Source organism: Oncorhynchus gorbuscha, linkage group LG01, assembly GCF_021184085.1.
Source record: "Oncorhynchus gorbuscha isolate QuinsamMale2020 ecotype Even-year linkage group LG01, OgorEven_v1.0, whole genome shotgun sequence".
NCBI lineage: Eukaryota > Metazoa > Chordata > Actinopteri > Salmoniformes > Salmonidae > Oncorhynchus > Oncorhynchus gorbuscha.
Genome location: NC_060173.1, coordinates 51,289,791 through 51,304,078, shown reverse-complemented (window position 1 = coordinate 51,304,078; position 14,288 = coordinate 51,289,791). Strand labels below are relative to the sequence as shown.

Genomic DNA, 14,288 nt, shown 5'->3' with positions numbered 1-14,288 from the left:
CAACTCAAAGTTTATATCACAGGACAAATTAGCTAGCAACAGCAAGCTAGCTAAATAGGACAAATTAGCTAGCAAGTGCAAGCTAACTAGCTAAATTGCCATACATGTTTAATGCTTTTCGACCTGTCCCCAAATTAATGTCATTGGTTCAGAGTTTGTTTTGATATTTTAATCTGCATGTCGTGATCGCGTTTGGTGTGGGGGAACAAAATACATTTATGCACGATGGTGCACATGCGCAGCCGGTTTGGGTTTCGTGTAAAGACTCTCAGACCATGAGAAACAAAATTCTCTCATAAAACCAAGATTCTTTGGCCTGAATGCTAAGTGTCACGTCTGGAGGAAACCTGACACCTGACACCATCCCTGCATCATGCTGTGGGGATGTTTTTCAGGGACTGGGAGACTAGTCGGGCTTGAGGCAAAGATTGAACGGAGCAAAGTACAGAGAGATCCTTGATGAAAATCTGCTCCAGTGCGCTCAGGACCTCAGACTAGGGTGAAGGTTCACCTTCCAACAGGACAATGACCCTAAGCACACAGCCAAGACAACGCAGGAGTGGCTTCAGGACAAGTCCTTGAGTAGCCCAGGCAGAGCCCGGACTTGCCCCCGATCTAACATCTCTGGACAGACCTGAAAATAGCTGTGTAGCAACGCTCCCCATCCAAACTGACAGAGCTTGAGAGCATCTGCAGAGATGGGAGAGACTCCCCAAATACAGGTGTGCCAAGCTTTTACCGTCATACTGAGTAAAGGGTCTGAATACCTGTGTAAATGTGATATTAGCAAACCCGTTTTTTTGCTTTGTCATTATGGGGTATTGTGTGTAGATTGATGAGGGGAAAGGCTGTAACCTAACAAAATGTGGAAAATGTCAAGGGGTCTGAATATTTCCGAAGACACTGTAAATACTTCAGCTACTTGCTGATGGGCTGAGGATTGACTGACTCTGCAGTGCATGACTGCTTCAGTATTCTGCATTAAAACAGAGGCATGGCAGTATGAAACAAAATTACAGTTCTGCAGCAGGGGAATACCACATATTTCCATTTCAGATAACAACATTATCTCTGAAAGCCAACCCTCTTTGAAGGCTGGTTCAAGACCTACAATATCTCAATTTTACCCCTGGCAATAATGATTTAAAAAATTTGCCTATTAAATTGACTTGATTACAGCAAACACTGTAAAACAGTGAAGGAGAGAGCCATCCATCAGTCTTAATTAAGGCTATGACTCTTATACACAGATCTAAAGAGTTCTTTATCTAGCCTGTGATCTGGCCAATTATGAGCAGGATGACTGAATGATAAAGGATGAACAGGAATATGTATGATATGTGCCTATTTAAGCATACCCGGCTACATAGTGGGATCTCCTTATAATGAGAAGACTGGTTCAGATGCAAGGACTGCAGTGTCTTTCAACTTTGCCCCATGGACATCAACCTCTCATTACTTACATCTAAGTAATTAGCTACACTTATGCACTATGCCCTGGAAAGATATTACTTCAGAGTGCTGTACAGGTATATGGGAAATATACATAGCAGATGCTTTAAAAATGTACATAAAATACACATTCAAACACATTCTCAGGAATATCACTATTGTACACAGACAATCATACTAACATATACTCAAAGATCTAGTACATACCAGACATGCAACCAGTACAGAGTCGCTGTTGTTCCTCTCTGCTGGTGAGCGACACAGTTCGATTAGTCGAGGAACAGCTGGAGAAATGAAAGACCATGGTTAGTTTAGCATGGTTAGTTTGTGTTGCTGATTGATCCACATAAAGTTCCTTTGATTACTGTGATTTACGGTTGGATTCAATCCATATCGCCGAAGATCCGCGGTATAGCGCAATTCAAATTTAAGGTAATTTCCGATTGAGCGTTTATCCTTAATGCAGTCTCCACAAACATTACTTGGGGCCCCACAAGGGTGGGTACTCAGTCCCCTCCTGTACTCCCTGTTCACCCATGACTGTGTGGCCATGCACGCCTCCAACTCAATCATCAAATTTGCAGACAACACACACAACAGTAGTGGGCTTGATTACCAACAACCACGAGCCTACAGGGAGGTGGTGAGGGCACTCGGAGTGTAGTGTCAGGAAAGCAACCGCTCACTAAACAAAACAAAGGAGATGATTGTGGACTTCAGGAAACAGCAGAGGGAGCACCCCCCTATCCACATTGACGGGACAGTAGTGGAGAAGGTGAAAAGCTTCAAGTTTCTCAGTGTACACATCAGACAAACTGAAATGGTCCACCCACACAGACAGTGTGGTGAAGAAGGTGCAACAGCACTTCTTCAACCTCAGGAGGCTGAAGAAATGTGGCTTGTCATCTAAAAACCTGAAACATTTACAGATGCACAATTGAGAGCATCCTGTCGGGCTGCATCACCGCCTGGTACGGCAACTGCACCGCCCTCAACCACAAGGCTCTCCAGAGGGTGGTGCGGTCTGCACAACGCATCAGCGGGGGCAGTCCTTCTGTAGCTCAGTTGGTAGAGCATGGCGCTTGTAACGCCAGGGTAGTGGGTTCGATTCCTGGGATCACCCATACGTAGAATGTATGCACACATGACTGTAAGTCGCTTTGGATAAAAGCGTCTGCTAAATGGCATATATTATTATTATTATTATTATAACTACCTGCCCTCCAGGACACCTACAGCACTATATGTCACAGGAAGGCCATAAAGATCATCAAGGACAACAACCACCCAAGCCACTGCCTGTTCACCCTGCTACGATCTTGAAGGCTAGATCAGTACAGCTGCATCAAAGCTGGGACCGAGAGACTGGAAAAACAGCTTTTATCCTAAGGTCATCAGACTGTTAAACAGCAATCACTAACATTGAGTGGCTGCTGCCTACATACAGACTCAAATCATTAGCCACTTTAATAAATGGATCACTAGGCACTTTAAATAATGACACTTTAACAATGTTTACATATTGTAGCAGGTTCAATGGTGTGAGGTGTCCACATCACCAAGTTCAATAACCAAACACCCAAGGAGCACAACGAGAATGCAAAATTTGGTGTTTGGCACAGTGGGGAAAAGGGGGGAATTCACCAACCATTTCACAGTCCACAATCCGTTTTCGTTGTCCGTTCCATTCTCCAGGGGTAATCCTAAAACTCGGGTCCTCAGCCAAACTGGTTGGGTACACAGTGGGGGTAATCAGACAGATAGTTGTCTCTTCTCACACCCTCTCCCATTCTCTGCCCCTTTGTGCAGGCCGCTCCGTCCTTTATCCCCAAGCACTCCCTGGGTTAATGAAGTCCATACAAAGCTCGGGGGTGGAGCAAGCAAGCAAGGTATCTCCTTTCAATCAGCACTCCTCCCCCCAGATCCGGGATGGAGGGGCGGTCCAACTCCCTAGAGCATCCCTTCTGGAGAGGGCATCGGCATGTTCATGGGCAGCAGCTGATCAGTGTACGACAGAGAAAGCAAAGGGCTGTAAGGATAGGAACCAGAGGGTGTTCTTATTCCGTAACATCCTAACTAGGGTGAAGTGCCGTCCCAATAGGTAATATTTCAGCGTCACCAGGTGCCCACTTGATCGCTAGACATTCTTTCTCCACAGTGGAATATATTTGTTCCCACGGCAACAACTTCCGGCTAATGTACATGACTGTGTGGCACTGTGATAGACTGCATCCAGTTTGCTGAGTAGAGTGTTGGAAGCAATTTTGTAGATGACATCGCCGAAGTCGAGGATCGGTAGGATAGTCAGTTTTACTAGGGTAAGCTTGGCAGCGTGAGTGAAGGAGGCTTTGTTGCGGAACAGAAAGCTGACTCTTGATTTGATTTTCGATTGGAGATGTTTGATGTGGGTCTGGAAGGAGAGTTTGCAGTCTAGCCAGACACCTAGGTACTTATAGATGTCCACATATTCAAGGTCGGAACCATCCAGGGTGGTGATGCTAGTCGGGCATGCGGGTGCAGGCAGCGATCGGTTGAAAAGCATGCATTTGGTTTTACTCGCGTTTAAGAGCAGTTGGAGGCCACGGAAGGAGTGCTGTATGGCGTTGAAGCTCGTTTGGAGGTTAGATAGCACAGTGTCCAATGACGGACCGAAAGTATATAGAATGGTGTCGTCTGCGTAGAGGTGGATCAGGGAATCGCCCGCAGCAAGAGCAACATCATTGATATACACAGAGAAAAGAGTCGGCCCGAGAATTGAACCCTGTGGCACCCCCATAGCGACTGCCAGAGGACCGGACAGCATGCCCTCCGATTTGACACACTGCAGACGGTCCCCAGCCATTCGATTAATTCATAAATTCGGGGCATGGCTTGGGCGTCAAACTTTGAGAGTTCTTTCTAAAAATCAGTTTGAGTTACCTTTCTAAAATCATTACAGAAGCAAATGGTGCCGTCTGGTTTCAGCACCAACACTATGGGGCTGCACCACTCACTATTCGATTATATCAACTTTTAACATTGTTTTTACCTCGGTCTTAACAGCCTCTCTCCTTGCTTCCGGTATGTGGTAAGGTCTCAACTTCACCTTTTTCCCGGGTTCGGGGATGATGCTTTGCTTTACCAGATTGGTGTGTTCTGGTTCACTGGAGAACACATCCTGGTTCCGGCCGACCAACTCCCTCAACTCGTGCTTCTGTGCTTGGTTCAGCTGCTCACACAGTGGCACATCCCCCGGCTTGGTCTATGTGGTAGCCTTCTTCGGGGAAATAGAGTACATCACATGCATTCCATTTCTTTAGCAAATTCACATGGTAAATCTGGGTCAGATATCTACGTCCCCGCTGTCTGACCCTATAGTTAACTTCACCCACCTTCTCAAGGACTTCGTATGGCCTGTTCTATTGGGCCATAAACTTACATTCTGAGGTGGGGATCAACAACAACTCTGTCTCCTGGCTGGAAGTCCCTTCATTGTGCCCCTCTGTTGTACACCCGCACTTGGGCCTCCTGGGCCCTGCAGCGTGTGTTCCTATACCAGGGGCCACAGGGTTGCCATCCGGTTTCTCATGTCCTCCACGTGCTCCACCATGGTTCGGTGGGGCGACGGTTGCTGTTCCCAGGCTTCTTTAGTCACGTCCGGCAGTCCTCGGGCTCGTCTCCCATACAGGAGTTCGAAGGGAGAGAATCCTGTTGAAGCTTGGGGCACTTCTTGGCTCGAGAACATCAGGTGGGGAAGCAGCTGGTCCCAATTCTTTATGTTTGCCTCCATCACCTTGTTTTGCATCTGCTTCAGGGTTCGATTGAATTGTTCCACCAACCCATCGGTCTGCTGGTGATACACTGAGGTGAGCAACTGGGTTATTTTCATTAGTTTGCATAGAACCTTCATGATTCGCGACATGAACATGGTGCCCTGGTCGGTCAATATCTCATCGGGAATGCCTACTCGGGAGAACAGCATAACCAATTTACGTGCGATTCCCTTGGTGGCCATGGTGCGCAGGTGAATGGCTTCCGGGTAACTGGTGGCATATTCCAGAATCACTAGGATGTATTGGTGCCTTCGGTTGCTCTTGGTTAGAGGTCCCACGAGATCCATTGCGATCCTGCTGAAAATGGACTGAAATAATGGGTAGGGGGATTAAGGGGCATCAAATGGGGTTTAGGCACCACCTTCTGGCACTCTGGGCAACTGCGGCAGTAATCTTCCATTGCTCTCTTCACCCCCAGCCAGTAAAATCGTGCCTTGAACCTGTTTAAGGTTTTTTCCACCCCAAGGTGATCCCCAAGAAAGTGGGAGAGCGCCAACTGCAGGACAGATGGTACAAAGGGACGGGGTACCAACAACAACGCCATACATTCGTCATTCTTCTTCACAACCTGATATAGCAACAACGGGGGTAGGTGATTTGAATTACCCCCTCCATGTGCTTTCCATCCACCATGGTCACCTGCTAAAGAGCACTGGCCAAGTTGGGATCCTTCAGTTGGGCCGTGCCGAACCGCTAGAGAAGTGGGCTCTGGCGCCACCTCATGGTCCATCGGGAACATGTCTTCTAGACTCGCCACCTCACCCTCCAGTCTGGCTTCACCCGAGACGCCCTCTGAGAGGGGTTCTGTTGAAGCCTGGGGGTCCACTTCCTGGAATCCACACATCTGGGCATCCGTCCTTCTGGCATCCTTCCCACCTCTCCGACTTCTGGTTCCCTCAGTTCCTCACGTCTCCGGACATACTGGTCCACGGTTGGTCGAACATCGGGAAATCCCTCTCGGTAAGGCCCGGCACAGGCAGGTTTGGGACGATTCCCACTGGCCCCGTGTGTTGTCCCTTTGTCATTGTCCCTGAGGCCGAAGGACATTTCTTGCTGTCCAGGAAGGGCGTTGTCTCGGGGAGCTGGCTGTTGTTGATCCCCCCAACCTTGGTCGGGGTCCCAGCGTGGTCCTCCACTCCTTCAGGCGAGTGGAGGGTTCCGCCTTCCGTGATTGTCCGCTGTGCAGGAACTCCAAAGCCACCTGTTGTCCTTTCAACAGTTCCACCAGCTGATCTGGGCTCTGCGGGTTAGCTAGGTTTTCTAACTTTTTAGCTTCGAACAGGAGAGAGCATAGAAATGTATCTATGACCTCTTTCTCAATGGGCGTGAGCATCAGTGATTCAGCAGCTAGCCAGCTCCTGGCCAGTCTAATTTGATCATGCATTTACGATCGGGGGAATGCTGTAGCATCATATGCCCAATCATGGAATCTTTGTGCACTGCTAATCAGGGTGTAACCATACCGGCGCAGGATTTCCTTTTTCAGCCCCTCGTAATGCGTCTCCTGGTCAGCTGTCAGATCCTGATAGGTCTTCAGTGCCACGCCTAACTGGAAGGATGATAGCAGACTGGCCCGTTGCTCATGGGGCCATTTCTCCCTATCCGCCGTCCTCTCGAAGGCTTGGAGATAAGCCTCAATGTCATCAAATTTAGTATAAACCTACTGGGTTTGGAACGAGAGACTGCTGCGCCTCTTCTCACACTCTTCTCACACTCTTCTCACACTCTTCTCACACTCTTCATAACATACTTGACCCTCTCCATTCTCTGCCCTTTTGTGCAGGCAGCTACCTCTTTTATCCCCAAGCAGTCCCTGGCTTAATGAACCACAGGCTCGCCTCGTTGGGGCATGAAGTCCATACACGGCTCGGGGGTGGAGCCAGTGGGCTGCAAGGTATCTCCCTTCAATCACCAATCCCCTCACCTCTCCCTGCAGTCTGCCACAATATCTTACATTACTCATCTCATATGTATATACTGTATCTTATAACATCTATTGCATCTTGCCTATGCCGCTCGGCCATCGCTCATCCATATATTTATATGTACATAATCTTATTTCATCTCTTTAGATTTGTGTAGTTGTTGTGGAATTGTTCGATTACTTGTTAGATACTGCTGCACTGTCGGAACTAGAAACACAACCATTTCGCTACACTCACATTAACATCTGCTAAACATGTGTATGTGACCAATAAAATGTGATTTGATTTGCTTTGATTTTAAATTTCAGTCATGCAGATCTTCCACAATATGGATTGAATCGAGCCCTTAAGAGAGCCAAAAAAGGCTTGAAAGGTAAGAATTTTGTCTAGTAAAATCAGTCCCTATAAATAGATATCCCCCTAGACCGAACTTCTGTTGCGAGTTGGACACATATGCGTTCATCACACCAAAATGTCTCAAAAGTGGGGTCATCCCAGTCGAGATCTTGAGTGCAACTAAAAGCAAAAGGCCAAAAGAGTGGTCTAAATGCTATACGCTTAGGTGGCAGAGAAGCCAATGGCCTATGAAGTAGCGTAGCCTCTTCTGTAGCCTGTCAACTATGTGTCTGTTTATCCCTGTTCTCTCCTCTCTGCACAGACCACACAAACGCTCCACACCGCGTGGCCGCGGCCACCCTAATCTGGTGGTCCCAGCGCGCACGACCCACGTGGAGTTCCAGGTCTCCGGTAGCCTCTGGAACTGCCAATCTGCGGTCAACAAGGCAGAGTTCATCTCAGCCTATGCCTCCCTCCAGTCCCTCGACTTCTTGGCACTGACGGAAACATGGATCACCACAGACAACACTGCTACTCCTACTGCTCTCTCTTCGTCCGCCCACGTGTTCTCGCACACCCCGAGAGCTTCTGGTCAGCGGGGTGGTGGCACCGGGATCCTCATCTCTCCCAAGTGGTCATTCTCTCTTTCTCCCCTTACCCATCTGTCTATCGCCTCCATTGAATTCCATGCTGTCACAGTTACCAGCCCTTTCAAGCTTAACATCCTTATCATTTATCGCCCTCCAGGTTCCCTTGGAGAGTTCATCAATGAGCTTGATGCCTTGATAAGCTCCTTTCCTGAGGACGGCTCACCTCTCACAGTTCTGGGCGACTTTAACCTCCCCACGTCTACCTTTGACTCATTCCTCTCTGCCTCCTTCTTTCCACTCCTCTCCTCTTTGACCTCACCCTCTCACCTTCCCCCTACTCACAAGGCAGGCAATACGCTCGACCTCATCTTTACTAGATGCTGTTCTTCCACTAACCTCATTGCAACTCCCCTCCAAGTCTCCGACCACTACCTTGTATCCTTTTCCCTCTTGCTCTCATCCAACACCTCCCACACTGCCCCTACTCGGATGGTATCGCGCCGTCCCAACCTTCGCTCTCTCTCCCCCGCTACTCTCTCCTCTTCCATCCTATCATCTCTTCCCTCCGCTCAAACCTTCTCCAACCTATCTCCTGATTCTGCCTCCTCAACCCTCCTCTCCTCCCTCTCTGCATCCTTTGACTCTCTATGTCCCCTATCCTCCAGGCCGGCTCGGTCCTCCCCTCCCGCTCCGTGGCTCGATGACTCATTGCGAGCTCACAGAACAGGGCTCCGGGCAGCCGAGCGGAAATGGAGGAAAACTCGCCTCCCTGCGGACCTGGCATCCTTTCACTCCCTCCTCTCTACATTTTCCTCCTCTGTCTCTGCTGCTAAAGCCACTTTCTACCACGCTAAATTCCAAGCATCTGCCTCTAACCCTAGGAAGCTCTTTGCCACCTTCTCCTCCCTCCTGAATCCTCCTCCCCCCCTCCCTCTCTGCAGATGACTTCGTCAACCATTTTGAAAAGAAGGTCGACGACATCCGATCCTCGTTTGCTAAGTCAAACGACACCGCTGGTTCTGCTCACACTGCCCTACCCTGTGCTCTGACCTCTTTCTCCCCTCTCTCTCCAGATGAAATCTTGCGTCTTGTGACGGCCGGCCGCCCAACAACCTGCCCGCTTGACCCTATCCCCTCCCCTCCTCTCTTCTCCAGACCATTTCTGGAGACCTTCTCCCTTACCTCACCTCGCTCATCAACTCATCCCTGACCGCTGGCTACGTCCCTTCCGTCTTCAAGAGAGCGAGAGTTGCACCCCTTCTGAAAAAACCTACACTCGATCCCTCCGATGTCAACAATTACAGACCAGTATCCCTTCTTTCTTTTCTCTCCAAAACTCTTGAACGTGCCGTCCTTGGCCAGCTCTCCCGCTATCTCTCTCTGAATGACCTTCTTGATCCAAATCAGTCAGGTTTCAAGACTAGTCATTCAACTGAGACTGCTCTCCTCTGTATCACGGAGGCGCTCCGCACTGCTAAAGCTAACTCTCCTCTGCTCTCATCCTTCTAGATCTATCGGCTGCCTTCGATACTGTGAACCATCAGATCCTCCTCTCCACCCTCTCCGAGTTGGGCATCTCCGGCGCGGCCCACGCTTGGATTGCGTCCTACCTGACAGGTCGCTCCTACCAGGTGGCGTGGCGAGAATCTGTCTCCTCACCGCGCGCTCTCACCACTGGTGTCCCCCAGGGCTCTGTTCTAGGCCCTCTCCTATTCTCGCTATACACCAAGTCACTTGGCTCTGTCATAACCTCACATGGTCTCTCCTATCATTGCTATGCAGACGACACACAACTAATCTTCTCCTTTCCTCCTTCTGATGACCAGGTGGCGAATCGCATCTCTGCATGTCTGGCAGACATATCAGTGTGGATGACGGATCACCACCTCAAGCTGAACCTCGGCAAGACGGAGCTGCTCTTCCTCCCGGGGAAGGACTGCCCGTTCCATGATCTCGCCATCACGGTTGACAACTCCATTGTGTCCTCCTCCCAGAGCGCTAAGAACCTTGGCGTGATCCTGGACAACACCCTGTCGTTCTCAACCAACATCAAGGCGGTGGCCCGTTCCTGTAGGTTCATGCTCTACAACATCCGCAGAGTACGACCCTGCCTCACACAGGAAGCGACGCAGGTCCTAATCCAGGCACATGTCATCTCCCGTCTGGATTACTGCAACTCGCTGTTGGCTGGGCTCCCTGCCTGTGCCATTAAACCCCTTCAGCTCATCCAGAACGCCGCAGCCCGTCTGGTGTTCATCCTTCCCAAGTTCTCTCACGTCACCCCGCTCCTCCGTTCTCTCCACTGGCTTCCAGTTGAAGCTCGCATCCGCTACAAGACCATGGTGCTTGCCTACGGAGCTGTGAGGGGAACGGCACCTCAGTACCTCCAGGCTCTGATCAGGCCCTACACCCAAATAAGGGCACTGCGTTCATCCACCTCTGGCCTGCTCGCCTCCCTACCACTGAGGAAGTACAGTTCCCGCTCAGCCCAGTCAAAACTGTTCGCTGCTCTGGCTCCCCAATGGTGGAACAAACTCCCTCACGACGCCAGGACAGCGGAGTCAATCACCACCTTCCGGAGACACCTGAAACCCCACCTCTTTAAGGAATACCTAGGATAGGATAAGTAATCCCTCTCACCCCCCCCTTTAAGATTTAGATGCACTATTGTAAAGTGACTGTTCCACTGGATGTTATAAGGTGAATGCACCAATTTGTAAGTCGCTCTGGATAAGAGCGTCTGCTAAATGACTTAAATGTAATGTAAATGTAAGTTGCCTCTAGACACTAATCTTGAATAGGTTTAGCATTTTCCCCACTAATTGTGAAATTTACAATTGGGGGAGGGGAAGCTAATCCTAGATCTGTACCTAGGGGAAACTTGACGCCAGAGCAATGGCCTATACCTTGCAGCTGGATGGCTGTTTGGGCCACGTCCGGGTCTCTGCTCAGACGGGCCAGTGTGACAGCGGCTTTCTGCTGGACCCGCTCGCACGCCGCGCCCTCCGATGGACTGGAGGAGGATGGCTTCTCGCCCAGCAGCTGGAGCAGTCTCTCAATACCTAGCAAACAACAGACACGCTATCAGAGGACGTAGACACACAACACAGACAGTCAGAGGCCATAGACCAGGGATCATCAACTAAATTAAACCGCGGGAAGATTGTTTTCCTTGAGCGGATGGTCGGGGGGCATGAACATAATTACAAATCATTTGTAGACTGCAAATTGACCGCAAGAAGCCCAAACAGATATAATGTTTGACTAAAACATAATAATTTCAGACCTTGTTTACATTTGTATACGATCCCATCTCTATTATGCATAGTAATACTTGGGAACAGATTTCTTAAATTAAAATAACTTGAAGCTGATTTCCTGGGATTTTTACAGTATTTTATATCCAACAATAAAATCAAATAAATGTATACATTTTTTGGGGCTCAGAAAACTCGGGGGCCCTGCCGTAGACCATGCCCGCTACTGGCCGTTCTCCCGCCATAGGCAAGGCCAAAAATTGCAGCCCTCCTATACCCTGCAAATCTAGAATAGTCCCAGTAAGCATAATTATGTTGAAAAGATGTTTAACATATATATATATATATATACACTTAACCAAAATATAAACGCAACATGCAACAATTTCAACGATTTTACCGAGTGACAGTTCATACCTGTATAAGGAAATTATTAAATTCATTAGGCCCTAATCTATGGATTTCACATGACTGGGCAGGGGCGCAAACATGGGTGTTAATAATTTTTGGGGGGGAATTCGTTTTTCCCTACAAAAGGGTTTTATTACAGACAGAAACACTCCTCAGTTTCATCAACTGTCCGATTGGCTGGTCGCAGATGGTCCCGCAGGTGAAAAAGGTGTGGAGGTCCTTGGCTGACGTGGTTACACATGGTCTGCGGTTGTGAAGCCGGTTGGACGTACTGCCAAATTCTCTCAAACAACGTTTGAGGCAGCTTATGGTAGGGAAATGAACATGCAATTCTCTGGTAACAGCTCTGGTGGACTTTCCTGCAGTCAGCGTGCCAATTGCAAGCTCCCTCAAAACTTGAGAGTGGCACAGCGGTCTAAGGCACTGCATCTCAGTGCTAGAGGGGTCACTACAGACCCTGGTTTGATTACAGGCTGTATCATAACCAGCCGTGATTGGGGAGTCCCGTAGGGTGGCACACAATTGGCCCAGCGTCGTCCGTGTTAGGGTTTGGCCGGGGTAGACCGTCATTGTAAATAAGAATTTGTTCTTAACTGACTTGCCTAGTTAAATAAAGGTAAAATAAATATTAAAAACTGACATTGGGTTGTGTAACAAAACTGCACATTTTAGAATGGCCTTTTGTCCCCAGCACAAGGTGCACCTGTGTAATGAGCATGCTGTTTAATCAGCTTCTTGATATGCCACACCTGTCAGGTGGATGGGTTATCTTGGCAAAGGAGAAATGCTCACTAATAGGGATGTAAACAAATTTGTGCACAAAATGTGAGAGAAATATGCTTTTTGTGCATATAGAACATTTCTGGGATCTTTGTTGCGTTTACATGTTGCGTTAATATTTTTGTTCATTATATTTTCCAGACGTTGAAGTTAGGTTAATTTTAAGTTCTAAACAAAAGGTGAAAACACATGTTTTCCAGACATTGAAAATACGTATTTTCCGGATGTTGAAAACAGGTTCATTTTTCAGTTCTGAATGAAAGTTGAAAATACGTCATTTATAGATGTATTTTTTGGACCAAATCAAGACCGGTCCAGACCGGACCAAATCTGAACCAAACATTGACGTGTATGTTTGGGCCAAAAAAATTATGTCTGGACAGGACCAAAAAAAGATGTCGCCGTCAGCCTGTGTTTACTGGGGTGTAGCCTACAGTGTCAGCCTGCTACGGAATTGTATAAATGCCCATCCATATGGTAGGGTTACCGTTTGTAAAACAGGCATTGCATTGCCTTATTTATTCCTGATTTCTGGGACTAATCAATTTGGCTATTTAAACTCTGAATATCAGCTACCCAACTTTATCATTAATTATCCTGAGCTTATTTGCAATGTGTTTACACAGAGGGAAATGCAGAAGTATTTTATTTTTCGCTATGAAACTACTGATTCATGACAATTTAGCCCACAAGTTGAAACTCCTAGACAGCAGTTGTGAGTATCTTTATTGTCCATTCCATATTGTCCATTTGACTTTGACCTGTTTGTGCACTATTTAGGTTATTTGATCGGAGAAACGTGCATGTAAGAAAAAAGTGTGCACTGCTTATCACAGGGCAGTATCAGAAAGACCAAATGCCACTGGTTGAGAAAAATTGTTTTGGGGCAGAGTTATGTGAGAGTTTTATGTGTTGTTACAGGTGCGTCGTTTGTCAATTAACTTGGAAAATAACGCCCTCGTCAATCTGCCACCCTAGGCGGCCGCCTAATCCTGCCTCATGGGCGGGCGGGCCCTGCAGTAAGAGGACGTAGACACAGAACACACAGAATATGAGAAAATAGACAAACGCAGAGGCAAGGGCTCAATAGAAAACAAACAAGAACAGGTTCGACGACAAAACTAATAGGGCTGAAGAAGCGGTCGACATGATCAAAATGTGGGTTTACGTTGCCATCTTGAGGATTATAACTGCAATACAATGGATGGGTTCTTTCCCCTTTAGCTGTCCTGTGGGATTCTGTCATTTATCTGCAATACTTTTGATAGCATTCTTTGATATTAATCCATTTCTCCATCATGACCAGTAAACACACGTGTGGAGATGTCAATTGTGAAGTCATCCTCATTCAGTGCCTTCCTGTATTATACTAATGCTCAAATGTTTATTTTACTCTACTGGGCCATTTACTTTATGTTCATATTCTTATATTTGATTATTTCTTATTGTTGAGAAGGAACCTGCAAGTAAACATTCCACTGAACTGTATATACCATGTGTATTCTGGACATAACACTAATAAAACTTGAAATTTGTAAGTCGCTCTGGATAAGAGCGTCTGCTAAATGACTTAAAAGTAATGTAATGTAAATGAAACTTGAGATATCAAATACTGTTAAAAATGTGTTTTATTTGCATACCCTTCTCTTGTAGGACTTCAGATGAAGACTGCTCCAAAACAGAGAGGTTTGCCAAGATGGTCACCACCTGAAAAAGGACCACAGT

General features: G+C 47.6%; 1 protein-coding gene across 3 annotated transcripts in view; it reads right to left on the bottom strand.

The window, feature by feature from the left end:
- LOC124039276 (protein inscuteable homolog) overlaps positions 1 to 14,288 on the bottom strand; it is a 92,575-nt gene that overhangs the window by 3,336 nt on the left and 74,951 nt on the right. For all 3 annotated transcript variants that reach the window (XM_046355208.1, XM_046355223.1, XM_046355216.1), the window contains exons 10-12: positions 14,204 to 14,270; positions 11,022 to 11,177; positions 1,660 to 1,736 (exon numbers count right to left, since the gene is read on the bottom strand). In XM_046355208.1, coding sequence (XP_046211164.1) covers positions 1,660 to 1,736; positions 11,022 to 11,177; positions 14,204 to 14,270 — 300 coding nt within the window. The remainder of the gene's footprint in view (positions 1 to 1,659; positions 1,737 to 11,021; positions 11,178 to 14,203; positions 14,271 to 14,288) is intronic.